Here is a 27,844-nt window from a genome sequence, read left to right on the forward strand (position 1 = left end):
AGTCACCTGTGCAGTCCATATTACAAAATTGTATGTATGGTTTTACCTCAGCACTTACTGTCTTGTGAATTAATTTTGATATGTGACTAATACAGTCTCTGCTGAAAATTATTTACAATGCAGAAGATGAAACTGTGGCCAAGCTGCTGGTCAGAACTAGCTGTTAGCTGGTGTGACACTCTACATCAAAATGAGCCTGATGGGCCTGGAGATGTTCCCTCTCCTTATCCCCTTCCCTAAGCTAAATTTCCCTGTTTTCACGTTATTGCAGAATTCGCTACCTGATCAGCCACTGGCACCTGAGAGTGAAGCCATCAGTTCAGGATTTGCTCCTCCACCTTTCCCTCCAGTCCGACCTCCGCTGATGCCTGTGGATCCCAGAGCACCTTTCATGAGAGGAGGGCCTCCTTTTCCTCCCCCTCCCCCCGCTGGCATGTACAGACCACGTGAATGTTTTCCAGTACGAGACTTTGGGATTCCACGCCCTCCACTGCCAAGTACGTGGCTTTTGCCAGCATTTACTTCAGGATGCTGAACATGAGTGCTTTGTGCAAGTAGAGATTTACCACACTGGGGGAATGATTGCATCTCTTATTTGTACAGACTGCTGCTCAGTTCAGCTAACTGGGAGCCTCTTTTCTGATGAAGGTTGTGTTGTACACTTTCTTTTTCACAGTTGCTTATATTGATAAAACTTTTACTAATACTAGCTTTGGCTGGAAAACACATGTACACACACTGGGCAATTAAAAGGTTCTTTTTTTGGGACAGGAAAGCAAACTTGATGCTTATCTTAACCCTTTTCCTCTTATGGGGATTCATATATGATGCATCTTAAAAGATGCACCCATCAGCTTTGAGGTATGCTTGTGTACACACATTTGGGACATACTTGTATAGTTTTTGTAGTGGTGGAGCAAGCTGTATCATACTGAGGGGCTTCCTTTTGTCTCTGGCTGTTCTCTGATTAACCTCTGAAGAACAAAATGGTTATTTTCTAAGGGCTGCCACAGCAGACCAACGGTGATGGTGGCAGCAGCAGCAGCCTATTGATAGGCACTGACTGACTGCTGCTGTGAGCCCATCACAAGTAATAAGAGAAAAGTGACTGTTCTGTTCTCCCCTTTCCAAGCATCTTTGTCTCTTCAGAGCATACCCCTAACCTGGGTCTGCTTTGTAACTTCTATTTAGGTAGACCACTGCTGAGCAGTAAGATAGGTGGGGTAGGAGGAACAGGTATGTTTGCTGTTGTGATTGATATTAACTGGACTACTCTGATTCTCTCACAGTGAGAAATCCATTTCCAATGAGACCTTACTCTTACTATCCACCTCAACGACCTGGATTTTTGCCTCCACCACCACCCCCTGAGAATAGAATTGAGCCACCTCAGTCAAATCCATCAGCTGTAGAACAACCTGAACCACTGCTGGAGACTTGACAGTCCTTTGAGCAACGTACTGAATAGTTTCTGTACTCTTAAAATGGCTTTTCCCTTAAGTTAAGTAACCATTGTTACTTAAATATATATAAATTACTTTGCTCAAATTGAAGCTTAATAGAAACGTCTCAGGATAGTATTTTGTAAATAAAGAATTAAATAACTGAATATTGTGAATAAGTGATTTCCACTGTACAGTAGTCAAATTAAGTATTTCTAACTTCAGTAATCTCTTCAGAGGTGTATAAAATTAAATCATGTGAACCATATTTTAAAAGTTCAGATGCTTTGTCTGTGTTTAGCTGTACAGGGGATTTCTCTGCATGCCAAAAATGATACTTGCTGCTTTATGTATAGAATGTGAAAAAAAAAAAACAAACAGAAATGGTTAATAAAAGAACTGAAAATGAAGGCAGTGTTATTGCTAACATAGGTAGTGTGAAGAGAACACAAACCATTCTCTACTACATCCATATTCTATTAGTGACCCCAAAGCTTTACAAAGTGGCAATGCAGTGGGAGAGGAGAGGAAATGCAGAACACCACTACAGAACTGAGCGTGTGGAGTAGTGATTTATTGAAGAGGTGTATGGGTTTTTTATGACGTTGGAGGAAGGGAGTCATTAAGTGTGATACCAGACCTTTGCCTTTGAAGATGCACGTCTGCAGCAAGCTAGGATTTGGGTTTTTTGCTGTCTCAACATTAATTCATTAGTCTTAGGGTTTTGGTTTTAGAAGAAGTGGCAGCTGGGAAGGGGGTTGGACAACAAACACTTCCCAATTCCTTCATCTCTAACCTGGGAGAGCACTCAGCAACACAATGGCCAGGGAGGTGGGGCAGGAGGCTTCTGTAAGCATGCTCATCCTAACACATTGGACAGATAACTAAAACTGCAAGGCAAGGTAGAATTTCTCATCTAGAAATTTACCAATACACATAGAATATACCAAAATACACATAGAATAGAAAATATTCCAAATTCACATAGAAAGGGAAAAAAAAAAGCAACAGAAGTAGCCAAGAACATAACCATTCTGCTGTGGCAAACATTCAAAAAGCTCAAGCATAATTTTAGGCAATTTAGACAAGAATTGCATCCATACACATTTTGTTGTGATTTCTAGGCTTCACAAAAAAGCAGAATCAAAAAAGACAGATGTGACAAACTGCAGCATTAATAATTGTGTTCCTTTAAAGCATTTTTTGTCTTACCCCCCCTTCAGCGAGTTTGCTTCCTCCCTTGCAGCAAGAGCCGGCAGGCACAGCCTGGGGCCCAGGCACAGTGGAGCTGGAGAGCCTGGTGCTTGTTACTGACTCCTGTACAATCTGAAGACTTCTGCTAGAAGCTCTTGGCTCTTCTGTCAGGTTAGCTGCAACTTGAAAATTATGTAATTCCTGAAAATGAGGTCGTTCAGTGAGGGACTTGGAAAAACGAGGTGTTTCCACACAAGCCTCCTATTGCAATAGCAGCTGGCAGTTCAGCTGCCATTGGTGGGCAGACACACACACACACACCACAGTTTCAGCCTGTAACACAAATGCAGCTGCCACACCCCATAATTAGAAGTTACCAAAATAACTCTCCAGCCTGTTGTGGTCTTTTGGTTTTTTTTCATAATTGTTTAGGTTAAGTCTGCCAGGGGAGCTTTTGCAGCTTAGTACTCCTGCTCCTACCCTTATTTCCACATTATTTTCAGCTGCAGAACTCTTCCATGGCTCATTCCTGCAGTCTCTTTATTCTGCTATTTCTAGTTCAGTCCTCAAAGGCCTTTAGGCAACTCTTTTTACTTGAGCTATTCCCTAATAAATTCTGACAACAGACATTTTAAAGCATAATCAATGATAAATTGCTTTAATTCTATTTAGCTTAATTCAGCCGTTGCATCATTTTTAGCCAATTACTTGCTTTCTAAAGGCTCTATGCTTCCTTGAAAGACTTTACCAGGTTCTAAAAGAAAAACTTTTTGTACCCTTACCTTTGAAATCAGTCCCACAACCACAAAGATTCCAAATTATCAGCTCCCCCCTAGATGTAGAACAAATGGATAGCACAGAGAGCCTTAGTTTGACAATACTGCCATCATAAGAACCTGTTTTTTTTCCTCCCGACTCACCTTCAGGGTTGCAAACTACTTCTAAATCCAACTGTAGTTTCTGAATACATACAGTATTTTCTCTGTGTGGGTTAAATATTTGTTCCAGCTTGTAATGAAGTTCACTGCCTGCAAAAAATCAGCTGCTTCTCCATCAGATCCATCTCTGCCCACAACGGTACTGGAAACCACAGGCAAAAGGCCACTAAGTGGACCAGGATCATACAGGATTAGTTCTCCTGCAGACAGACTAGAATAATTTCATCCTTTATTTTTTCTCAGTAACTATTTGCAGACAACCAATTTAAAAAACAAACTTAGATTTACGCTATGGGTAGGAGGGAGCAGTAACCCATAAGATGTATTTAGATAAACTGAGAAGGGTAACACAAGTGCATATGCTGGGAAGTCCTGGTTTTGCCCCAGCAAAAAAAAGCAATCTGAAAGAAAAAGCGACACAGTTTTAACAATTCAGGGCTTGTGTTCCAGGTTCCTGATGCTAAATCTAGAATGCAGTAAGACTAACATGACAGTGCTGTCTCTTCAGGAAAAACAAAGAGAAAGAAAGAAAGAAACAATTAAATCCCATTTGGGATTATGCAACCTCAAATTAATTCCACACCATTTGGAAATCCCCACTAGCAATACAAGTGCACTTTCCATGTTAGGATCATATTAAGTTTCCCAACACTTTTTCAAATTGCTTCATTCTGGATCCCTTCATCCTTAATCCAGATTATTGCCAAAACCCATAAACAACTTTTATTTATATGACAGCAAAACAATTGGAGGTGTTCTTCTCCAACACTGATGAAGATATGAGTTCTATCACACACTTGTGTCTTAGTAGACTCCTTCTACTTGTAAAGTGAGAAAGATTACTGTAATCCATTTATGCACATCGACTTCATACCTGGAACAGAATCCATACCCAGTGATTAGACTTCAGACTACCTATGGAAAAAGTATGGAGTGTATCCATTGATACCACCAATCTTTAAAAAAATGTGACTGCAACTGCAGTAAGTGGAAGGATTGCACATCTCTACCACAGACAAGTGTCTTGTTTCTCCTGCTCCTTATATTTCACTGTTCAAGATTAATTAAAAACAAAGCAGAAAATAAATTATACAAAAAAGATAAAACATACTTAGGTAACAGAAAGCTAAAGAGGTTACACCCAACTACATTAGGCAAGGCAGTTACCCACAGAAACACAGTTGCCTGCAGGGAGATGCCCTGCAACTCTGTTCAAAGCAGAGGATGCAGCATTTGCTTCAGGAAGTTGCACAGCAGCAGCCAGAAATCTAAGACCAAAGAAGGTCCAGATGACACTGAACAATCACTACTGCGTTTAACTGCCACGTAAACCTCCCTCCTGAGGCTGCATCTTAAATGGCACCGAGACAAAATCCCATTAATTCACTTTACTGGAATATGAAAAGCTGTAATTGTATTTACCTTATCCTTGTTACCCACAGCATCTCTTCAGTGAGCTGGTAAATAATCTTTCTTATCAAATCTAGATGATCTAGGAAACCACTTAAACAAGAAGCAGTGCAGTTCTCACACTCAGTAGTGCTTTGAACTATCCTAAAATAAAGTTCAGAAGCTCAAATAAAATCTGTGCTTGGCTCGCACACACTGAACAGCCACTCCAACAATTCTCACAGCACAATCAGCCACTGCAGGGCACAACAACTCTTCGGTGGCTTGCCAGACATTTGCAGTTTTCATTCAGAATGCACAGCTACGTACCCTGAGTATGGATAAAATGTCAAACTGAAGCATTGCAGGTATTCATAATCTATTTAATAGTGGGACACCAAAGAAGTACTACACATTTTTCTTGAGCACATTAGATTTCAATTGAAGCAATTGCAACAGATGCAGGAATTTCTCAAAAATAGTCTTCTATATTCTACAATCCACAGTTTACTGCATCAGTCTAGTAAGTCATATCATGATATACTGTTTGTGTTAACTGGCCTGAGAGTCTGGTCTGTAGCAAAGCATCCTTCCCCTTCTTCCACCCCCACAGAAGTGTTGACAAAATTCAGCCAAATGAAAAAAATTACTATGACTTATTTTAGACTCTTGTTGACCTAGACACAATGGGAGCTACCAGTTATACACATCTTATGAACGATGTTGCATTTTAATTCTAAAAATCTTCATGCTGATACAATAAAGTATTTTATACAGCGATCAATTTTTAATGCTTTATTCATTGATTAAAAGAATATACATTTAACATAAACCATACAACATCAGTCATCAATTCAAACATTCAGCTGGTTTCCTTACATTTTCTGTCAGGATTTTTTTTTAAATCTGATCACATTTATAAGATAAAATCTCACCACATCTGGCATATACACACACTGTGCCAGTGGATTCACTCTACTGATGTACATATAAAATCCGCATGGTATGTGCTCACTGGAGACAAAACAGCGCACACCTGTCAAAAGGTCATTTTAATATAAGATGGTAAAACCATTTGTAAAACACATATAAACTTTTTCCATAAATAGAATCATATCTGGACATCTGTTGCATAAATTGTGTTTTCCAAAGCTTACAATATAGCAGCCAGGTCTCAGCACTGCTGGGCACCCACGTTGGCCACTTACTTATTATTGCAGACTGTCCTTTAAACATTAAATGCACAACATTCGTACCACTTAAAACTGGGGTCAGGTGGAAGTCTCACAGAGACCACGTCTGTACCGCGGTTGCCCTGAAACAGTTAAATCGGCTTTTAAAGCCTCTCAGATATAACAAGATTTTAAAACATACTTCATGGAATGTTCTTCATGCATCATAGCAGCTCATACCTGTGATAGAACAAGCTTTGTATTTGTTTCCTTTCCTTCCTTTACATTCACTATTCACAGTGAAACAGGTGCATGTTTGTTAAGAGTTCTGAGGTTGCTGACTGAGCCACAGCACAGCTGTGTACCACAGGTCGAAATTCGACCTTATATATTACAATCTAGCAGTATCTGGCTGGCCAAAAGTTGGCCTGCCCCTGCCAGCATGTGGGCACTTCTTCGTTTTAATCTATTCTTTGGCAGCTGACACAGGCGCTGACAGAGAAAATCCAGTGACTTGGTTGCTAGGGATTTCACGACTAATGTTTGTTTGCAGGTGTATACCTTTGTACTGAAGTCTTCACTGTTACGTTTTTACCTCATCGGAGTGCACGTCCTTGTTTTTTTTTCTTTTAACCTTTGGCCCAAAGCTAACTTTTAAGGAAGATGACAGAACATGAGAATAAACGAGGAGGAGTTTGCAAAGAACCCAAAAGATTACATCTTATGGAGTGAATCTGTAAGCGTATAGATACCTGACAAGTGTTCCACATCGCTGCTTAACAGCTACGGAAAGCTGAGGGTGGTCCTAAGTCATGCTGCAGACTCTGCATGTGGAATAAAGCAAAGTGAGAGTCTTGCAATGAACAGCCCTGGATAGACTTCTCTTCCCTTAAGCCTATTAAGTAACATGCTACCAGATTAAGCGCACAATGACAGCACAGAAATCCACTGGGCTATGGATATGGGTATTAAAAAGAGTTGGCTCCTGAGCACGGAACTCCGATATAATAGTAAAATCATTCAAAATGCAGTTAATAAAAGTAAAGTTAGCCGGCAACCTCAGACAGCCTTTGGCTGTACCTCTGTAAGGTTTGGTAGACAAGTCCATTAACCGTGAAAACCCTGAACACTGCCACTTTCAGCTTCTAAACCAATACCCGACTACGTTCTTTGATCAAGAAGTAGAATACACATATATAATTCTATATAGCTAATACTGATTAAACACAGCACAAAAGGAGTTAATTCACGCTACTGAAAAAAACATAATAGGACCCTACTTGCATATGTAACCACAGGAATTGTAAATAAGGAGCTAAATGCCTTCACTGAAGCTTTGCATCTCTCTGTAAAAGTGACGGGTTGGCTCAGTGAAGACACTGAGCAGCTCTATGTCCATGACTGCATGCCAAGGTCGACCCAATCCGAGAGATACTTGCTCAATGAGATTGTGTACTGGATCCACATCCTGATCAGCCAATTCTCCTTGGTCAAAATCAATGCTTTCTTCTGTGACTTCCAGAACTTTCAGGTCAGAGCCACGAAGACGAGCAATTGCAATAAGATTGTGAGCCCAAACTGTGTAACCTAAGGGGAAAAAACAAAAACAAATTTGCTCTGTTATTTTGCTACAAGGCATTTTTTTACTGAGGTACTTAACACCAGAGCGTCTCAGTATCTTTCCCAGCATACTTTTTGTCACCTTCCATGTGTCAGAATCACTCTATAGCTTGTTGTGATTTTTTAATTAACACTAAGCAGTGAAGCCCTATTTTATTATTCTCAATAAGGAACTACCAAGACGCTTCCAGGTAGTTTGATCAAACTTTTCTACATCTAATTTATTCATAATTTGTAAAAAAGTGCACTTCTTTACTCCAAGTTAAGTGATATCTACAATTTCAAATATCCAGTGATCTACTTCACCCTATAACTAAATAGAATGAAAAAATGAGTAATTAATTATTTTAAGCAAATGTATAAAAGGACTCTTAAAACCACCTGTACTAGGAAAAAAACCATGAAGTTTGCTTTTGTTACCTTAGAGGTAGACTTAAAAAATACCAAACACACCTGTTTATATACAATAATCCATTACTGTGTATTGGCATCCCTATTTAAAAACACCTACTCCCCAGTTACCCGTTAGCTTTCTGTACCCTGGCTAAGGAAAACACCGTGCACCTCCTTATTCAAATGCAAGCCACAGACTAGCTGTGAACTTCGTTTTGTGGGAGCTCTGCCAAGCCAGCCCTTCCTTTGCAAGAGGAAAGCCTCATTTCTGCCTTCATCATCATTCTCACGGGTGCTAAGCCTCTTGGTGAGATTCCCACTTAGATTCCAAGTAAAGCTGCAGTCAGCACAGCATGTTACTTAGGCAAGTTCAGCTGCTGAGAGAGAAAAACTGTGATCTGCAACAATGCAGCTAACATGCTCTACATCCTAATGTGTCAAAATAAGAGAGCTAGTTAAAGAAGGAAGAAAACTGATGTTAGACTGAAAAGGAAAGGGGGATTTTAAACTCTGTTTTCTTTTACTTTTTACTACTCTTTGTCTCAACAGTTTCACATAAATATATTGCTAAGGGTAGGTTTTCAATAAAGAAGCCTGCACACATCTGTTCTCATTTGCTGATCCTTTACCTCCAGCACAACTGCCCACAGAACATGACGCGGTCGGTAAGGCTGTTGGCAATTAAACCCAATGAAAAATGCCACCTGTACAATGACATCCCCTGGCACTTCAGGATCTGAAGGAGCTCATGATATATTCCAGTTACCTTGATTAGTAAGGAACTTAAAAGATATCCTTAACAGAAAATGCAAGACTAAAGGGAACAACAGCTATGGTCAAGTCCGCTGTACCATCCTTATGGTGAAGGTACGGCTTTTGCTATAACTTTTCATAGTCAGATCCTCTATGCTCTGGAATAACCATCCTATCCTCAACTTCATCTCATTTTAAATTAACTCTCCTTTTAAAAGTTTTGTCAGACATTTCTCCATAACCCTTCTGTAGCTAAGTATTCAGAGGGAGCAGGGAATGATCACTTCACTACAAGCATCTCTGAACAACAAATTATCTATGGGCACACTGTGATTTGATTTTCCTCACTAGTAAAAACTTAAACTTTAGTTTTGCTCACAGATAGAATAAAAGTGAGAATCTTATATATATAAGAATCTTTTATATATATATATATATATATAACATACAGTGCTACCTATATATATTTTATATATATAATATATAAAATATATATATTTATATATATATTTATATATATATTATATAAATATATATAATATATAATATAAATATGTATATTTATATATTTATATATAATATATATAATATATAATATATATTATATAATATATTATAATTATAACTATATATATTATATTATATATTATATATTATATATTATATATTAATTATATATATTATATATTTATATATAATATATATTTATACATACATATATAATATATATTTATACATACAGTGCTACCTATATATTTTTAATATATATAAATAATATACTATTTATATATAACATATATAATATATATTTATATATAAATATATATATTTATAATATATTTATTATATTATATTTATAATATATATATTTATAATATATAATATATATTTATATATTTATATATATTTATATATTTTATATATATATTATTTTATATTTTATATTATTTTATATATTTATATATATTTATATATATTTATATATATTTATATATATAAATAATATATATATTAATATATAAATATATATAAATAATATATAAATATATATAAATATATATTAATATATATTATATATATAAATAATATATATAAATATATATTTGTATATATTTATATATATTTATATTATTTTATATATATTTTATATTATTTTATTATATTTTATATTATTATTTTATATATAAAATATATATTTATATAAATATTATATAAATAATAATAAATAATAATATAAATAATAATAAATAATAATAAATAATATAAATAAATTATAATAATAAATATAAATATATATTTATATATATTTATAATATATATTTATTATATATAATATATATATTTATATATATTTGTATTTATATATTTATATTTATATATAAAATATAAATATATATAAATTTATATATATTTATATATAGATAAAATATATATTTTATTTATATATTTTATATTAATTTTATATATTTTATATTATTTTTATATAAAATATATATTTATATATAAATATATATAAAAATATATATTATATATATTATATATAAATAATATATTATTTATATATATATAAAAAATTATATAGGTAGCACTGTATGTATATCATACATGGCCTTGAAAATCCATATGAGGAGTACTTCTCTTGAGGAGGAAGGGGAAGAAAAGAGTCTTCATTCCTCATAGATGAGCTGTGCTTTTAATTCCCAGTGCCAGATCATACCACTCTTGACTTTCCTGCTGTCTCCATCTCAGACAACTGCACACTCTTCACACCCTTCCCTCTTTCTGCAAGAATGTATTTAATGTCCTTCAGTCAGCTTTTCTCTGCTCCTGAAGATGTCACTTAGGTGGAAAGATGATACAGCTTTCCAAAAAGAGGAAAGTCTCAGGGCACCCAAGGAAAAGAGTGTCCTTAAGGTATGTTTTTTCTCTCCTCTTTTTAATCAGTGAGAAGTGGCAGCCAAACTGCAGGCTTTTCAAAGCAAACTAATAGCAAAAGAGCAAAAAGAAAAAAAAAAAAAACAGAAAACAACACACCACCAAACCTAGGAAGTAGAGAGAACTGGAGAATAACCACTTCAGGAGACAGAAGAAACCTAAGCATTTACATTTTAAGTGCATGATGGCACCTTGAATAAAAAAAACATTTTCTCCTGAAGAAAGCTCGATAGCATCATGAAGAATATGACAAATAGAGCCAGAAACCATTACTTGATAAACCTCAGAAAATACAAGCATGAGGCTAAGAGGCTGAACCGAAGCATCAGTGTTCTAGATCTTTCTTCCAAGTAGTGTTCTTCTCAGTTGCTACTCTAGAAAAAAGATGCTTGCGCTATAGTACCAGAAAAGTCTCATTCACAGCTGAAAAAAGATCAGGAGGCATTTAGAAGCAGCTTCTGCTGCAAAGAGGCTAGAAAAGAAGGGAAAATAATCTGAATCCAAACATCAAAGCAAGGGTGATCTTTGGACATTCTCTACCCTACCTATACACAGCATCTCTCCAAAGAAGGATGCAGCAACAACCATTTGGCGAGGCAGAATTGTGGATCTTTGCTTTCCCAACGCTCTGCACAGACTAATACCTTCTACTGAATAGACACGTTGCTGTTAAAGGATATGTATGCTAGTTTATGTTCAGATACTTTATCATCTTTTTAAATTTAAATAGTAAATAGGAGGGCTTCTCTTATATATAATATTCTTTAAAAAAGATTTAAAGATTTCAAATTTATAGCCAAATGTTAAAAGAAACTGCTAAAATTAACATTTGAAGTAATAAGGTCATGTGTCAGTTTCCAAAATCTGTCATGCCTATAAACTATAAAGGAGAGACAGATAAATTTATCATTCCACTCACCATTATGATTTTTCAGTAGAAGGCAGCAGAAAAAACTTCTCTATCAAATACTGCAGGACCTTCAGATCTCAACCAACAGAAATCTGAATATACAACCTTCACTGCTGAAGGTCTCTCCTGTTAGTGCTGAATGACTGGAGATTTACTCCCCCGAGCAGTCTCAGGAAACATTCATCCTTATGCAACAGTATACAGAGTCATCACTTAACTCCTCCGTGCACTGGCAAACTGATTCCAGCACAAATGAAAGGAACTGTTGTGCACTATTTTGGTTTCAGGTGCCTAAGAATTGCCAAACACCTGTAACTTCTAGCAAGTACTGTAATGATAACCAAGATGAATACAATGCACACTTAAAAAAAAAAAAAAAAAAGTGGGGTTTTTTGCAATTAAATAGCAAAAAGCAGGTGGAATAAACCTAGCTCCAGTACTACTCGTAAAACCAAAGCACTCAAAGAGGCAACCTCCTCCACACTGTATGTTTCACCCTTCATCTGCTGGTAAAGTCTTACCAAACTGGCAATAGACTTCCCCTCCTGAGCCTTGGGGCACTTGATCCATGTTATTTACAAACAGGAAGCACAATAGTCTAATCTTGCCAACAATTGAGGACACAGTAAAAGAGCAAATATTTTCAGTGTTCATGTTCAGATAACCAGCCACTTGGTGGAACTTACACAGTACAGACCACTTTCAGGATAAGCCTTCTGGAATGCTCAATTCTTAGTTATCCTCATTTCTGTAAGCAGTCTAATAAAAGCCTATGTGACTTCTCAATAGTAGTTAGCAAGCTACAAGTATGTTTAGAACTCATTCACAGCAAACATCTTCACATTTTCAAACATGAAAATGCCAGTAGAAGGTATAACAGCATGTATAGCAACTATGCAGCAGACTTTTAAAACACCACTCCACTCACTAAGGTTAAAGTGTTTTAAGTATTTTAAAGTCATATACTACATCTTTGCAATATATTACCTACCATGAACAGCTAGGAGAGACAGTCTTGTGCACCTCCAGGCTAGTAAGACAAGTGGATCTTCATTCCGGTTGTCGCTAAGATCTGGGAAGCCAGACATATCTATCACATCATTCATAAGTATGAAGTGAGTGAGGAATTTGTCATACTGCCTGGATATGAGATCAACAACAGCCCCTGAAACACAAGTGATGTAGCTGTCGAAGTGAATCCTCTCTAGGGGGATACTGGGCTTAAGAATCCTTAGCATATCATCACTCTTGACATCAAAAGCCATTATATAGACCCGAAGATTAGTGCTGTTGCGAGTCAGAGCCTTCCAATTCTCATCTTCTGGCATACTGTCCAATGACTTGTGCATTATGGAAACACTGTGGACCAGGAGAGACAGTCGATGCAAAGGCACATGGTTGCTGTCAGCCAGGACTTTTGCCATTTCAGCTGTAAAATCGCAGAAATCCAAAGCAAGTGAACGCAGATTCACAAAGCGCTCCAATTCGACCGCAGTGATAAGAGTGGTGTTACCAGGGATGTGGTTGTCCAGTAAGCTCAGATGTTCCATGGTGTTGGCTATGGGGTTTGATAAGGATGACAATGATGTGGGAGTTACTATTTGCAGCATAAACCCACAAGACAGCCATTTCAATTGCCTGCTGTTGCCTAATATCTCCTCAAACAGCTGTTGGATTCTGCAAGTAAACAAAACAGACAATGATATTATTAAGCATGGTTTAGTCTTATCAATTGCATACCATTCTATTTTTATTATTCAATTATTCTTCCTTCATTTATGGACTTATTCTGCAGGAAGGTATTATGGCTCACGTGAGCTAAAAAAGTTAAAACGTGACTCTGCATACCTCGTACAGGAATTTGTCACTGCACTTTAAAGATTAAAATTTTAAAATATCTTGAGAAAAATTATGTACTTTGTCTTTCAAAAACAGTGGCACACCAGGAACCTTCATTTAATGTATTTTCCAGCACGTATTCAACACCATCCCACATACATCTTAAGGTTATGCAAATAAGAAAACCTGCAATGCTTTTAAAATGTGGCTCTTGTTTTTTAAAAAAGCTTTTTATATTTGCTAACCTCTCCAGAACTGCAAGTTCAACATGGAGAAAAACAGTAATTTTCAAAGAAAGGTTGCAGAAACTTGACTTATAATGATCTGAAACTACCTGCTTGACTTGGCTCATTAGAAGGGTAAAGAACAAATATGTGCAAAGAAAAGTCTTAAGATCATTCCAAATGAACAGCTAACTGGATTTTCAAGTGTCAACAGGTTCATGTTTTAAGAAAACAACCTGGAACTGGTAACATTTCAATCTCAGATTATTCACTGCCAGAGTCCTCATGCCTTTCATTATGGTCTATGATTATTAGTACTGAATTCTGATGCACCCCACCTCTCCTACCCCTTTATTTTTTGTTTCTAATTAAGAGATGCTCTTTCAGTAAATTAAGGTAACTGAAGTATTTTAGGGCAAGATTTTTAATACTAAATTCAAATAGTATAGTTCACTCTACAAACTTTATCAAAATATATATCTTTCCAGTCTTTATCCAACAGCTGCTAAGGTCCAAAAGAGTCCTCCTGCCTAAATGACAAGTGTTCTTTGAGCAGATACATTTTAGGACCCATGTGCAGACAAACGATTAATCCAGAACCAGAAGGAAAGATCATCATTTAAAGCAAACAGTTGAGCCAGGATATGACAGTTCCATGAAACATGAAGAAAAAAGATGTAAACAACTTCACTACAAAATTAGCAGAAACTTTTGTGCTTCAAATCAGGGAATGTGCTACACAGAACACTTTTTCCTTTACTGTTATGAATATCTATACACTTTATGTGTCTAGGCAAAACAATGCCACAAGGTTACTCTTCTCATCCAAGTATTTTAAAAGAGATAATGTCCAGACAAAACGAGAGGCTTATTTAGCCCAGTGCACTGAGAACAGAGAAACAATAGTGCCTTAAGAAGTCCAACAGAATATGAAAAGCACATAGGAATACCTCTCAAATCTCCCTCTAGTTTCCAAAAACTTGTAACTCACACCTGAGCTAGAGGTAGGCTCTGCATTTAGTAACCCTCAGGGACCTCACTTCTACAAATTTATCCAACTTCCTCTTTGAGCCAAGTAAGCATTTAGCAATTGTAACATCCAATAATAAATACCTCTGCAATGTGATTTCCCTTCCCTTCTTGCTTGCTCTGAACCTGTCACCTACCTATATCCTTGATGGCCCATAACCCTTCTGTTGTAAGAAAGTTAAAAGATCAATCCTTATTCATCCTCTCCCTCTGCAAATCCTTACTCATCCTCTCTCTTGCCTGCATGGGCTGTCTTCCTTCTCCTAAGAACATACTGGGTTTGCAAGGCCTGACTTCTCTTTGCAAGTCAAAAAACAGGTGTGGTTATTTATCTATTATACACCTCAGAATGTTTCCTAAGGTTTTGCCTAGTACAGTCATCAGGTTTAAAGACTTCAGCTCTTCCAGATCTGCTCTATTTTTTTTTTAAAAATGAGGACTGGCAACTGCAATACATAATAAACACAGTTCTAGACAACTTAAGGGTGATGCATAGTGTAGTTTCACTATTTTACACCTAAATTCTTTTGCAGTTCAGATGAGCCCTGTTTGATTCTGGCAATGTTTGTTTTGTAATTATTTCTGCCAATGCTTATATTGATGGCAGATTTTCTGACAACCCCTCAAAGAGAAAGGTTCTACCACGAGAACCTCTCTAATTTCTTCCATGAACACTCTTCCCTTCCCCCTCTCACCATACACACCTAAGTTGCACCATTATTAGAGTTTATTTTGTAATACTCCAAGTAGTCAATCATAATAGCACTTGTAATATTTTACAGGACGATTGAAAAGACAACAAATCAATTCTGGGATGCTCAATAGAGTACTACCATCATCTCACTGCACTAAAAATTTGTTATAAGTTGTACTTCTGATATGACAAACTCTTAGATGAATGCTGTTCTAGTACTCACATAACTTAATGAAAAGAAATATGATGCAGGATTCTGCAGATGTAGGGTGGGTTTTCTCCCCCATGAGAACTGCACTAAGACTGATGCTGATTTTATTATCTACACATCAGTTTTTTAGTGCAAATGCTTAAGTACTTATAGAAGTATCTAGATTTGCACTGATATTTATCAATCTGTAGGTCCTAAGAAGACTTTCCAGACCCTTCCCCAAGATCTTTGCTAATTTAATAAAAAGAGGAAATGTTTCAAAAGATAATATTTAATAGTGATCACTTTTGGACTGTTTTTAATACCTGCTTTATATAAGGCCAGACAGGAAGCAGCATATAAACCACAGGTTATTAGTTTTGACGCATTTCAAATAAATTTTTCAAACACCCTAGCAGGGGGTCTTCTTCCTTGCAACATTCTTGTGAACATCCTGTTTTTCACAGACTACATCTAACTGGAGTTTGCAAAAATAGCTTGAACAGTGTTCCAGAAATTTAAACATATAAGCGAATTCTTAGAAATTAACACCTACTTCATTACCATATTTTTACTTCAGCTGCCTAGTAGTACAACATCTATCCTAACTTACATATGGTTATCTTAAAATTCGCTTATGAAACCAAAGTTTAAGCATGGTTTAGTAAAACAAAGTATAAGCAGAGCTCAGCACACACAAGAAGTAACATAACCTAGTGATGGTTCGACAAGTGTACATAATCAGTCTCCTTTGCTCCCTGTAAGCAGCAGTTATGGGATGTTCACCATCAACCTGAAACTACAAATGTTTGTAGTGTATTTATTAAATTAATAAATAAAACAATACAAAAAATCAAAATAAGTTACACATTTAATGCCCCAAGTGGTGCTTTCAGCCAGAGGACAGACCAAAGCCTGACCAGACAAGCTGTATCACTGTTTAAGCCCAAAAACCTGTCCTGGCCAGTAATGAAGCACATGGATGGCCCTGGACAGGAAGCTAACATGTCACTAAGGACCATATGGAGATCATTTGTTTAATGTAACACTATCAAGACTATCAATCAAAATGCTTTGCTTAATAACAGAGTCTAAAGTCATTCTTTTGGAAACCAAGCTATCTGAACCATGGATCAATCGTGGGAAGCAGATTTCAAAATGCAAAATTCTTAACAACTACCCTCTGTTCAACTCAAGAAAAATGTATTGTTTACACTGAGCTTCCCAACAGTAATGAACTAAATTCTAAAGAGTATTTTAGAAAATAACCAGAGTCACATATGCTATCCAGAAAAAGAACAAGCACTAAAAACCCAGGATGATCACTGCACAAAAGCACATTTTTGAAAACACAGCCTAAAGCTGCCTCTCTCAGAACAACCCCAAGAAAGGATCCTGATGCTTCTGAAGTATCTGAGATTTTACCCAAGGGCTGTTCATTAAACGTCATGCTGTCAGCTTAAGGAAGTGTTAATTTTCTTCCTTGACTGCTTTAATTGCAGGAAATTCCTGAAACAGCTAGTACGATTTACCACCATAGAGGGTTCCAAAAATCCTTTCCTACCCATAACACTGTCTCCAAAGGTTGCCCATCATGTTTCAGTGTTACTTACCAGTATCCACTTTTGGCAGCTTAACTAATGCAAAACCAAAAGTGCAAAAGACAAGAATAAGGAGCCATTAACATTTACTTCCTGAAGTTAAATCTGCTGCTAGTGCTGATGAACTTGACAACACTGAATAAAACACTTCCAGTTTCCCTTAAATTCAGAAAAGGACTAGCAGATCCCAAATATATTGTTTAGTCATGCAAAAAAACCCACAAAAACCAACCAACCAAAAAAGGCATAAGTTATTTGCAGATTCCAAGATGTACAAAGGTAAATATTCACCTAAAAAACTAAATCCAATTATATAATTTTGAACAGTTTATTGGCACTGAAATGTGCATGCTTTTTAGCTGTTTATTTGAAGAAATTTTTAACCACCAACTCAGCTGAGTAAACATCTGCCTAGATGTCTCTCTTCAAGGCCCTTGGCAAAGTTTTGATTATATTCTTATGTTTTCACAACAAAGGATACTAAAAAAAGGAGTTTTTACCAAATCAGCCTTTTCCCCCAAACACAGCACTACAGTACCTATATTAAATATAAACCCAGAATTTTGCATTCTAAGCAAAATAGATGACAAAGACAGTATGTGACACACATCTGTATCTGCACTATTTTGCAAATTTAAGTCAGAACCAAACATTACACATAAAATGTGTTCACTGATCTGATAGTACAACTATGCTAGTTCTAAAACTACTCTAAAAAAGTAACCGCAAAGATCTAGAATGGCTGTACTTATTCCACTCTTAAGCTACTGGGAGAAAGGTGTTTAAACTGACACAAATTAAAATGACAGCATTCAGGTTTTATTTAAATTGGAAAATGTCAGCAGAACTGCTACAATCACAGAATGGTTTGGGTTGGAGGGGACCTGAAAGATCATCTAGCTCCAGCTCCCTGCATGGGCAGGGACACCTCCCACTAGACCAGATTGCCCAAAGCCCCATCCAACCTGGCCTTGAACACTTCCAGGGAGAGGGAATCCACAACTTCCCTGGGCAGTCTGCTCCAGTGTCTCACCACCCCCACAGTGAAAAATGTCTTCATGATATCTAACCTAAACCTTTTTTCAGTCTAAAGCCATTCATTACTCCTTGTCCTATCACTATGTGCCCTTGTAAAAAGTCCCTCTCCAGCTTTCCTGTAGGCCCATCCTTTTCCAAAGAGGATGACTAGATTACATTATGACTGTAAGCATTCAAGGACTGTACTGTAATTAAGGCAAGCTAAAATACACTTCTGAACTAAAGAAGCATATTGTGAGCTATGGTCTTCCAGGAATTATGCAAATACATAACTTAGTTTTGAGACACAACCTGAATTAAGTTCCTTGCGCTCATAGTCTCTTTAAAGCTTACCTGCTACACATCCTCAGTTCTTGTGAAATACAACAGCTTACTTCCTTTTCCAATTTTCTCATATACAGCAAAACAGAAGAGGTGCTGTAACAACCCCCCAAGCCCTCTTCCTCTGTTGTGCTGTTAAAATAATTTTTTTCCTAGAATATAATGAAAAGATAAAAGAAAGGATTCTCATCCTGCTCAGAGGAGGGAAGCCACAAAACCAGTAAATAGCTGTAACTGAAATCCACTCAATTTAAGAATTTATTTCTCATCCTATTGAAAAACTTAACGTTTCTCAGTCACATATTTCAGACATGAAAAATCTGTGCTCCATTACCATTTTTTATTATTTTAATCTATTTGATAATTTACAGATATAACTTACTGCTTAATCTTCTTGCCATCAGGGTCAACCTTCCCGAGGTATGTATTCGATATACTTCCATGTTGCTGCAGAATGCTTATATCCCCAAAGAGACTTAGTTTCTGGAGGTTCCTATGAAATAAAAAGTAAAAAGGAATAAAACATTGCGAATTATCCTGTATAAGACAAACACAGGCACTAAAAACACATTATTACACAGAACAGTCTGTTCTGGGAGATGTTCTACTGTCCTGCAATACAGGCACATAATGAACTGCTAAAAAAATGAGACTGAAGAATAAAGGGGAAGACAACTACACAAGCTGCTGAATCCACCTGTAAAGGCCAATGCCAGTTCTCAGTCACCACAGGAATATTTCCAGCAGGCCAGCACCATGAAGAAAACTGTTAGTAGCATTCCATTCACTTTTTAATCCTTGGAATGTGTGTGTTAAGTGTCACAACCGACAGCATCAAATATCTATTCCTTTTAGCATTTAACACTGCATTTAATGCCCAAGTAGATCGCAACTACAAACAACCCTGTCTAAGCACTTAGATATTCCAGTTTTGTTACAAATGGGAGCCCAAACACACCTCAATCAAAGCAACACAAATGTGAGACAGGAAAAGTAAAAGCTCCCTACACTCTAAGCAGTGTCTAATTTCTGTTATACCAAAATATGGAAAGATGTTCTGTTATTTCCCATCAGTAACCAAAAGAGGATTAGGCGTCCCCATGACATATAATTTCAATTTTTAGAAGGGATCCCTAAAAAAAAAATTAAAGAACCTATGAGTTTAGGCTGGACATGACTCAGTGTGCTAGAGAGCAAGTTTTCCTTCCTTTCGTCCAGTTTACTCCTCTGATTTGCATCTTTGCTATTCCTAAAAAAAATAAAGCAAAGAGATACGAAAATTACTGCAATCTCAGAGTAGCACTGTGGCATTTACTTAAGATTTTTATTTTTCTAACCAACTAAATTTCAGGTCAAGGTTATTTTTATTTGTACATGCTATAATTTAGATCTACTCCAAACATGCACAGACCAGTCTACACTTGATAATTAACATGGCAGAAACTCCAGTTTCATCACAAATGGATACATGAGTTAAATTAATCTTAAACAGTGGATGCCAATTAACTCGTACCTGACAATTACATGAGTTACATAAATTCTTATTTCTGCTGGCTTACAAGGCATATGGTAATATCTCAGATAAGCTTTGAGGAAAATGCAATGCAATTACAATGGTCAAAGCATAAGGAAGCTCTGGTGCCTGTTCACTACCTCCACAGTATGAGCTGACACTCTAACAAGAGGAGGGAAGAGGTGAAGAAAGTATCAAGTAGTCAAATTCTACATTTTTAAAGAATGAATTGCAGTCTGTAATTGTACTGTAAATCATAATTTACCTGTTCTGAAGCTCCTGTATTCAATACCCATACACTAGTTTCCTGAGATCTATCCACTGCTGCACCTGTTACTTCTCTGTAGGTGATAATAATAACTTAACAGCAAGATTCAGGAGCGTCATATCAAGTCTGACAAATACCAGAGCAAAACACCTAGATTTTACAACTGTTTCAGAAATTCTAACAATATTTATTCTTTTAAATATGAGACTACTGTACAGAACATAATAGTAATATAAACAGAGCCCTGGCTCCATGGTCATTGTTCTATAAATCTGACCAAGACAATGCCTGGTCATTCTGAAGAATAAGCTTGACAGGTAAACCTGAAGACATTGGCAACCAGCATCAGTAGTACTTGGGGCTCTTCTTTCCTCAAAAGCTGTAAAAGACAATCTGGTACGACAGGGAAAGCAACAGAAACATCCACCTGGTGTGAAAGGCAGTGTTCACAGCTAATGCTGCAATTAAGCTTTTATCTTCTGATCTTGGTGACTCAGTTCTGAGAGGTAAGAGACAAAACTCAATCTTCAGAACTGTTTTGATTCACGGACATATTCCCAGCACGTACAGTGTCTTCTTTTGAATGCTACTGTAGGCAGATATTAATTTTAGAGCCACCAAGCTACAGGACACATGAAACACCATTTAGTAGAATCCCACACACTTTTACTACACATATTTGACTGCCATTTCATGTACTACAGAGATACACAGAGATGCACACAAAAGTTCTCCAGCTCAAAACTTAAGCAAATAAAAAACAATTTTCTTTTTACAGCACAGTTATTACTATCAGCAGATCTGACAACAGCTCAACACAATATTAGATTTTTTTTTTTGCTACTATTTGCAGTATCATAATCTCTATGACACTTGGCTCACAGTTCATGTTTATTTCAAGAAATTAGTAAAGTGAACGCTATTTAAAAAAAATTGAGAAGTGAATAGTCATGTTTTGCTAAAGGCTGCAATGGCATCTTTATCCCATATACTACTTATACACACAACTGTGTATCCATGTTTTGTAGAATTTCTTTTCCATTAGCTCAAAAAGTGTACTAAAAGTAGTAAGCTTCTTACTAGGCTCCACCTTCAGTTTTGGTTAGTTTTTTTGAACACTCAGTGAAGAAAGAACAAAATGGCCTTGCTTACATTCAACCTGAACAAAGTGGTGAGGCACACTGTACTATTACACCAGTTTTTGCCAGTTTCAGCTGCCTGCTCAGACCAATAGAAAAGTAATTTGAAAACTTCAGCTACAGATGCAGTCTACTCTTTGAAGCAATTCACCAGTCTTTGGCAACCCCAAGGCAGACACCAGACTTCACTGAGATACCAGTTTACTATCAGCTGCATTTTTGTCTCCAGAGCAAAGATCAAAGAAGTCACACAAGTTAACGCAAGAGAGGAAATGGGTGGTGGCAGTGGAAATCACTACCTTCTTATCTTCTTGGGTAAGCAGCTAGACATGGGATTTTAGTTACATAAAAGAAGACACAATTTTCCTACTGAATGGCCAGAAGTTACTTACTAGCTGCTCTAGGCATTGAAATGACTCACAGGAAGTTTGTAAACTTCCCACCTGCCTTCCAGAACTTAGTTTTAAAAGATCAGTTTGAGAAGGTGCAGATTATTAAGAGCTCTGACCAACGATGAAGAAACAACTTTATACTACTACAGAACATTATTATGCTCATCTCTCTCTTTTTTTTTTAATGTTTTAAAATAGGAAGTAGAACATCAACTGCTTAAATAATAATATACTTCATTACTTCACCTTACTTACTGTCATAAGTGTAACAGTTAATGGAAAAGTTACAGATCACTATAAACCCTACTTCAATACATTTTAATTAAATAAAGATCTTTAGAGCTTGTAATTGTCCCTGTGTTACTGAAGCAATATTTTGGGAGCAATATGCTGCCATCCACAAAATAAAGTTTATGCGAACTTGAGCTCTACCTCAAATATGAGGCAGACCATTAATGCACCTCTTTAGATGATGAGCTGCCAGCAATAATACTTGTTAGAATATTATTAGTTTTTAAATCAAGGTGCAGAAAAGTAATTATTTCCTTAATTCCATCAGGATTAGCAAAGGTTGCTCCAAAATATTTTTCTAGACTTAAGGTGCAGATTTGCTTAGAAACTGGCAATTTTATGTTGTACAGAACATTCTCTTTTAATAGAGAAAAATATGTATCATTCTCATCTACCCCAGAGAGCATCTAGAAATTGCATTGCTTTTAGTCATTACTTAGTTCCTGTGGCATTGTAAAACCTCAAGGAATTCTAAAGCCATCTAAAGTACTTCTTTTTTTTCTGCAGGGAGGGAGCTTGTTACTGTATTGTTTAATAATTGATTTTAAAACCTACAACACAATTAAACTGTTAAGAAACAGCATACCATTTCACAAAAGTATATTTCTTCCTCCCAAGTTCTGAAGTATAAGATAGAAGTTCTTTGAACTTCTCTGCCAAAAAAAAAAAAAGCTATCATAAGAGCTGGCAGGAGTTATGAAAGAACCATCCTGTTTTAAACTTAATTCCAAAAGGAATGTATTTACAGTGATTCAGCCACTGAAGAATTTCAACATGCTTGTTTCCTTTATTTTGGAAATTAGAGTAGCTATCCATTGTACAATGACATCCAGTAAACACAAGAAGGAATTCTAAATTATCTTATTATAAAAAGATGAATAAACAGAAGCAGAGAAGTAAATTGACTGGACTGCAGTCATTCCTTACACAAAACTGAGCACCAGGCAGGTGACAACGCCTCCAGTTTCCACATGTGGTCACAATAAGAACTAAGCAGCAATTTGGCATATATTAATTTTCCATCCCACTTCCTTCCAATCTCAAAACTCTACTTATAAAGCTAAAAACTAATGTTCTAGATGCAAACTAATCAGTAATTGGTAGTTACCTTGTAAGGAAAAGAATAAATCAAAATAAAATAAAAACCTTGTATGCTTAAGGGAAAAAAAGGAGTCTATTCAGAAAGCAAATGTGAATAAAAGGTCAAGTGTTTAAAGTAAACTCCCCTCCAATTTTTTATACAATCATAAAAACAGGCCTGCTGTAATAAGCAAGGACCCTGTGTTCCCCAGTCATACATTATTCATTTCAAAACAAAAGAGCAGCATGCAAATTATTTCAAGATAGCCAAAAAATACAGTAACACAAAATCCTACCAAAGTTGGTAACTTCTCAACTCTGTCTTATCACTGAAATAATCCACCAGAATACAGGTACTGAAAAAACAGCTACTTCTACATAGTATTTTACTGCAGGAAAGAAAGGAGGAAGGAAGGAGGAAGGAAGGAAGGAGAAAGGAAGGAAGGAGAAAGGAAGGAAGGAGAAAGGAAGGAAGGAGAAAGGAAGGAAGGAGAAAGGAAGGAAGGAGAAAGGAAGGAAGGAGAAAGGAAGGAAGGAGGAAGGAAGGAAGGAAGGAGGAAGGAAGGAAGGAGAAAGGAAGGAAGGAGAAAGGAAGGAAGGAGAAAGGAAGGAAGGAGAAAGGAAGGAAGGAGAAAGGAAGGAAGGAGAAAGGAAGGAAGGAGAAAGGAAGGAAGGAGAAAGGAAGGAAGGAGAAAGGAAGGAAGGAGAAAGGAAGGAAGGAGAAAGGAAGGAAGGAGAAAGGAAGGAAGGAGAAAGGAAGGAAGGAGAAAGGAAGGAAGGAGAAAGGAAGGAAGGAGAAGGAGGAAGGAAAGGAAGGAAGGAGAAAGGAAGGAAGGAAGGAGAAAGGAAGGAAGGAAGGAGAAAGGAAGGAAGGAAGGAGAAAGGAAGGAAGGAAGGAGAAAGGAAGGAAGGAAGGAGAAAGGAAGGAAGGAAGGAGAAAGGAAGGAAGGAAGGAGAAAGGAAGGAAGGAAGGAGAAAGGAAGGAAGGAAGGAGAAAGGAAGGAAGGAAGGAGAAAGGAAGGAAGGAAGGAGAAAGGAAGGAAGGAAGGAGAAGGAAGGAAGGAAGGAGAAAGGAAGGAAGGAAGGAGAAAGGAAGGAAGGAAGGAGAAAGGAAGGAAGGAAGGAGAAAAGGAAGGAAGGAAGGAGAAAGGAAGGAAGGAAGGAGAAAGGAAGGAAGGAAGGAGAAAGGAAGGAAGGAAGGAGAAAGGAAGGAAGGAAGGAAGGAGAAAGGAAGGAAGGAAGGAAAGGAAGGAAGAAGGAAGGAAGGAGGAAGAAAGGAAGGAAGGAAGGAAGAAGGAAGGAAGGAAGGAGGAAAGGAAGGAAGGAAGAGAAGAAAGGGAAGGAAGGAAGGAGGAGAAAGGAAGGAAGAAGGAGAAAGGAAGGAAGGAAGGAGAAAGGAAGGAAGGAAGGAAGGAGAAAGGAAGAAGGAAGGAGAAGGAAGGAAGGAAGGAGAAAGGAAGGAAGGAAGGAGAAGGAAGGGAAGGAGAAAGGAAGGAAGGAGAAAGGAAGGAAGGAGAAAGGAAGGAAGGAGGAAAGGGAAGGAAGGAGAAAGGAGGAAGGAGAAAGGAAGGAAGGAGAAAGGAGAAGGAGAAAGGAAGAGGAAAAGGAAGGAAGGAGAAAGGAAGGAAGGAGAAGGAAGGGAAGGAGAAAGGAAGGAAGGAGAAAGGAAGGAAGGAGAAAGGAAGGAAGGAGAAAGGAAGGAAGGAGAAAGGAAGAAGGAGAAAGGAAGGAAGGAGAAAGGAAGGAAGGAGAAAGGAAGGAAGGAGAAAGGAAGGAAGGAGAAAGGAAGGAAGGAGAAAGGAAGAAGGAGAAAGGAAGGAAGAGAAGGAAGGAAGGAGAAAGGAAGGAAGGAGAAAGGAAGGAAGGAGAAGGAAGGGAAGGAGAAGGAAGGGAGAAAGAAAAGAAAGAGCGAACGAACTAGTCCTCGTACAAGTTTCATATAAGGCCATGGAGAATTAAATTTTTTCGAAAGAAAAGAAGTACCAAAAGCCTTCTCACAGCACATTTAATTTTTGACAGCCTCACATTTTACCACAACAGAGAGAAAGTGAAAAAGTATTCTATTTTTTTCCAACAAAGCCACATGTAATATCTCCTGAAGACACTATTTATTTTAAAATTCCAAGTCCATGTAGTGATATTATCTCAGATAAAGATATCTGAGATAATCACCCACATCACCTCAACTTTTTTTCCACTTATGACATTAGCTGGATCTTCCAAAGATTCAACAACTAAGTGAAATCTCCTTAAAGACAAGAGAAAACTGATCAAGATGGATGACCATATTTTGCACATGAAGAATTGCCACGGCAAGAAATAAATTAAGATAAAGGTTAGGGGGGATCACCAAGCCATTTTCAGAAGTAAGGTCTCAGCCATCACAGCTGCACTACATGTAGTAATTGCTGGGCACAACAGAGCTGAGAAATGAAAGTGAGATTTCACACGCCACATTTGCATTCATCTCCAACCAACCAGGAATTATAATTAAAGTTCTCTCATTACAATTCAAAATAAAGAAGCAAGGGAGGCCTCAAGCTATTTTCTGATCCCTCCAGAATCAGAGGGGCAGTGATGAGACCATGATTCAGTTGCACCTAGTTTTCCAAAGGCCATTTACAGGGCTCACTTCAGCCTAAAGATACCTTGAAATACTTGCAGCTTATTTTTTCTTCTTCTTGGTAGGTGAAGCTATCTATCTATGTGCACACAGAGGAGAAATAATACTAACCATTTCCTATCCTAACACATCATAACCTAAGTGCAATGTACTTGTTTTCCTGTCCTAAGTGCTGACTAGAGGTCATGTATTAGGATATCTGATTCTTTTTTTTTTAAAGATACTTATCTTGATCACACCCACACGCAGTAAAGATAATGCAAGTACTTCCATTTTAAAGAACCCTCTGCCAAAAAAAGTCTGTGAAAAAACAATCTAAACACATCATGCATCCAAACCACAGAAATATTCTATCATTTAAGCTCACTTTGGTCAAGAAAACCCTATGTCTGAAGTGTTTTCTCAAGCAACTGACATAAATACTCCCTCTTAGTTAAAACTGAGTCAAGTCTCAGTTAGCATGTAACACTAGAGCTGGCATGAAAGCTCAGCTTTTCATCGGCAAAAACTCTCCAGAGCCAGAAAGGTTAGAAAGTATTTCATCGGGGCAGAACTCCATCCCTCTCCCTGAAAGGCACCAGGCCTGTAATTTTACTCTCCTGCACACCGATTTCTCGTCCAGTTACTTATTTTTCAGTCACGTACAAGAGGCCTAAAGTCTTCCGTGATAAGATTTCTATTTTAAAGGGAGAAATATGCCTTGTTCGGCACGAAATTCAAACTCTCAGCTCTCACTTGCTCTGTTTGAGCTCCATCTCCCCTTCCTCCCAATCGCCGACTAAGCTTCCATTGTTGCAGCTGTATCTGGTTTGCATATTGCACTGCCGCTCGCCAACTAAATGCCTACGTTCCTATTCTTCATCAAACTACAGAATACGATAAAAAATAAGTTTGAAGTAGCGTGGCTCCTCTTCTGCTCAACTCGCACCCGCACGAACACCCACAGGGTTATCCAAGCCGGCTGCGCGGGTCTCCCCTCTCCCCCCGCCTCTCCCGGGGGGGTTCCAGAGGCGCAGCCCCGGCAGGAGCCCACCAGCTACGGGCGTTGCTTCCGCCCGCGGTAGCGGACGGGCCCCCGGCCCACCCCATGCGTCTCAGGGGGCTTCGGGGCTCCCCCCGCCCCGCCCTGCCCCCGCCGCCTCCCCGCACGCTCCCCTGGGGTGCGGGGCGGCCATCTCTGCCCTCTCCCCCCCAGGACCCATCCCGGCGGCGGTACCTGTTGTTGCGGACGCTGCTCAGGACGCAGAGCACCAGCTCCAGGTAGGTCCTCAGCAGGTCGAGCCAGCGCGGGCAGAGCGGCGGCGCCTCCCCCTCGCCCGCCGCCGCGGCGCCCTCGCCCGCCACCGCCGCCCCGCCGCCGCCGCTGGGGTAGTTGTCGGCGGCGAACTGTACGCGGAGCTCACGGACGAACCAGCCGCACTTGCGCATCAGGAACTCGAGGCGCGGGCGCTCGGACGGCGAGACGCGGAGGCTGAGGCGGAGGCGCGGCCAGAGGGCCGGGTAGAAGAGGCACTCCCGCCAGTGCGAGCAGGCGGCCGAGGCCCGCAGCCGGTCGGGGCCCGCCAGGAAGGAGAAGATGTGGACCACCAGTTCGCTGGGCAGGGAGCCGGCGCCCACCGTCTCCCCGCACACCGACATGCCTGACGCCGGCCCGAGCCCCGCTGCTGCGGCGGCGGCCACAGGCGGCAGCGGCGGCCCCGGCCTCGCCTCCGGCTCCTGCGACAAAAACAACAACATCAATGACAAGGCGGAGGGGGCGGGCGCCGGACGGGACGCGGCTGCTGCCGGGACGCACCACCCGCGCCGCCGCCGGGGGGGGGGGAGGGCGAAGAGGGGCGGAGCGGACTCTACCACCT

General features: G+C 38.4%; 2 protein-coding genes across 9 annotated transcripts in view; one reads left to right on the forward strand and one right to left on the reverse strand.

The window, feature by feature from the left end:
* MIA2 (MIA SH3 domain ER export factor 2) overlaps positions 1-1,852 on the forward strand; it is a 35,582-nt gene extending 33,730 nt beyond the window's left edge. For 4 of the 6 annotated variants that reach the window (XM_030451804.1, XM_030451807.1, XM_030451805.1 and 1 more), the window contains 2 exons: positions 272-497; positions 1,290-1,852. In XM_030451804.1, coding sequence (XP_030307664.1) covers positions 272-497; positions 1,290-1,441 — 378 coding nt within the window. In that variant the 3' untranslated portion in view covers positions 1,442-1,852. The remainder of the gene's footprint in view (positions 1-271; positions 498-1,289) is intronic. The other 2 variants (XM_030451809.1, XM_030451808.1) reach the window with 1 other exon arrangement.
* A 3,281-nt stretch (positions 1,853-5,133) lies between these two features.
* On the reverse strand, positions 5,134-27,748 carry FBXO33 (F-box protein 33). 3 transcript variants are annotated; one of them, XM_030452428.1, is made up of 5 exons: positions 27,205-27,748; positions 19,065-19,175; positions 12,738-13,423; positions 7,575-7,722; positions 5,134-6,959 (listed from the first exon to the last, which is right to left on the reverse strand). In XM_030452428.1, the coding sequence occupies exons 1-5, from the start codon at positions 27,723-27,725 to the stop codon at positions 6,941-6,943; spliced, it is 1,485 nt and encodes a 494-aa protein (XP_030308288.1). In that variant the 5' UTR covers positions 27,726-27,748; the 3' UTR covers positions 5,134-6,940. The 3 variants fall into 3 exon arrangements, with proteins under 3 accessions (XP_030308288.1, XP_030308287.1, XP_030308286.1); XM_030452427.1 differs by having other exon boundaries at positions 7,416-7,722; XM_030452426.1 differs by having other exon boundaries at positions 5,134-7,722.
* Positions 27,749-27,844: the final 96 nt, after the last annotated feature.

The sequence above is a fragment of the Calypte anna genome, chromosome 5A (genome assembly GCF_003957555.1).
Source record: "Calypte anna isolate BGI_N300 chromosome 5A, bCalAnn1_v1.p, whole genome shotgun sequence".
In the NCBI taxonomy this organism is placed as follows: Eukaryota; Metazoa; Chordata; class Aves; order Apodiformes; family Trochilidae; genus Calypte; species Calypte anna.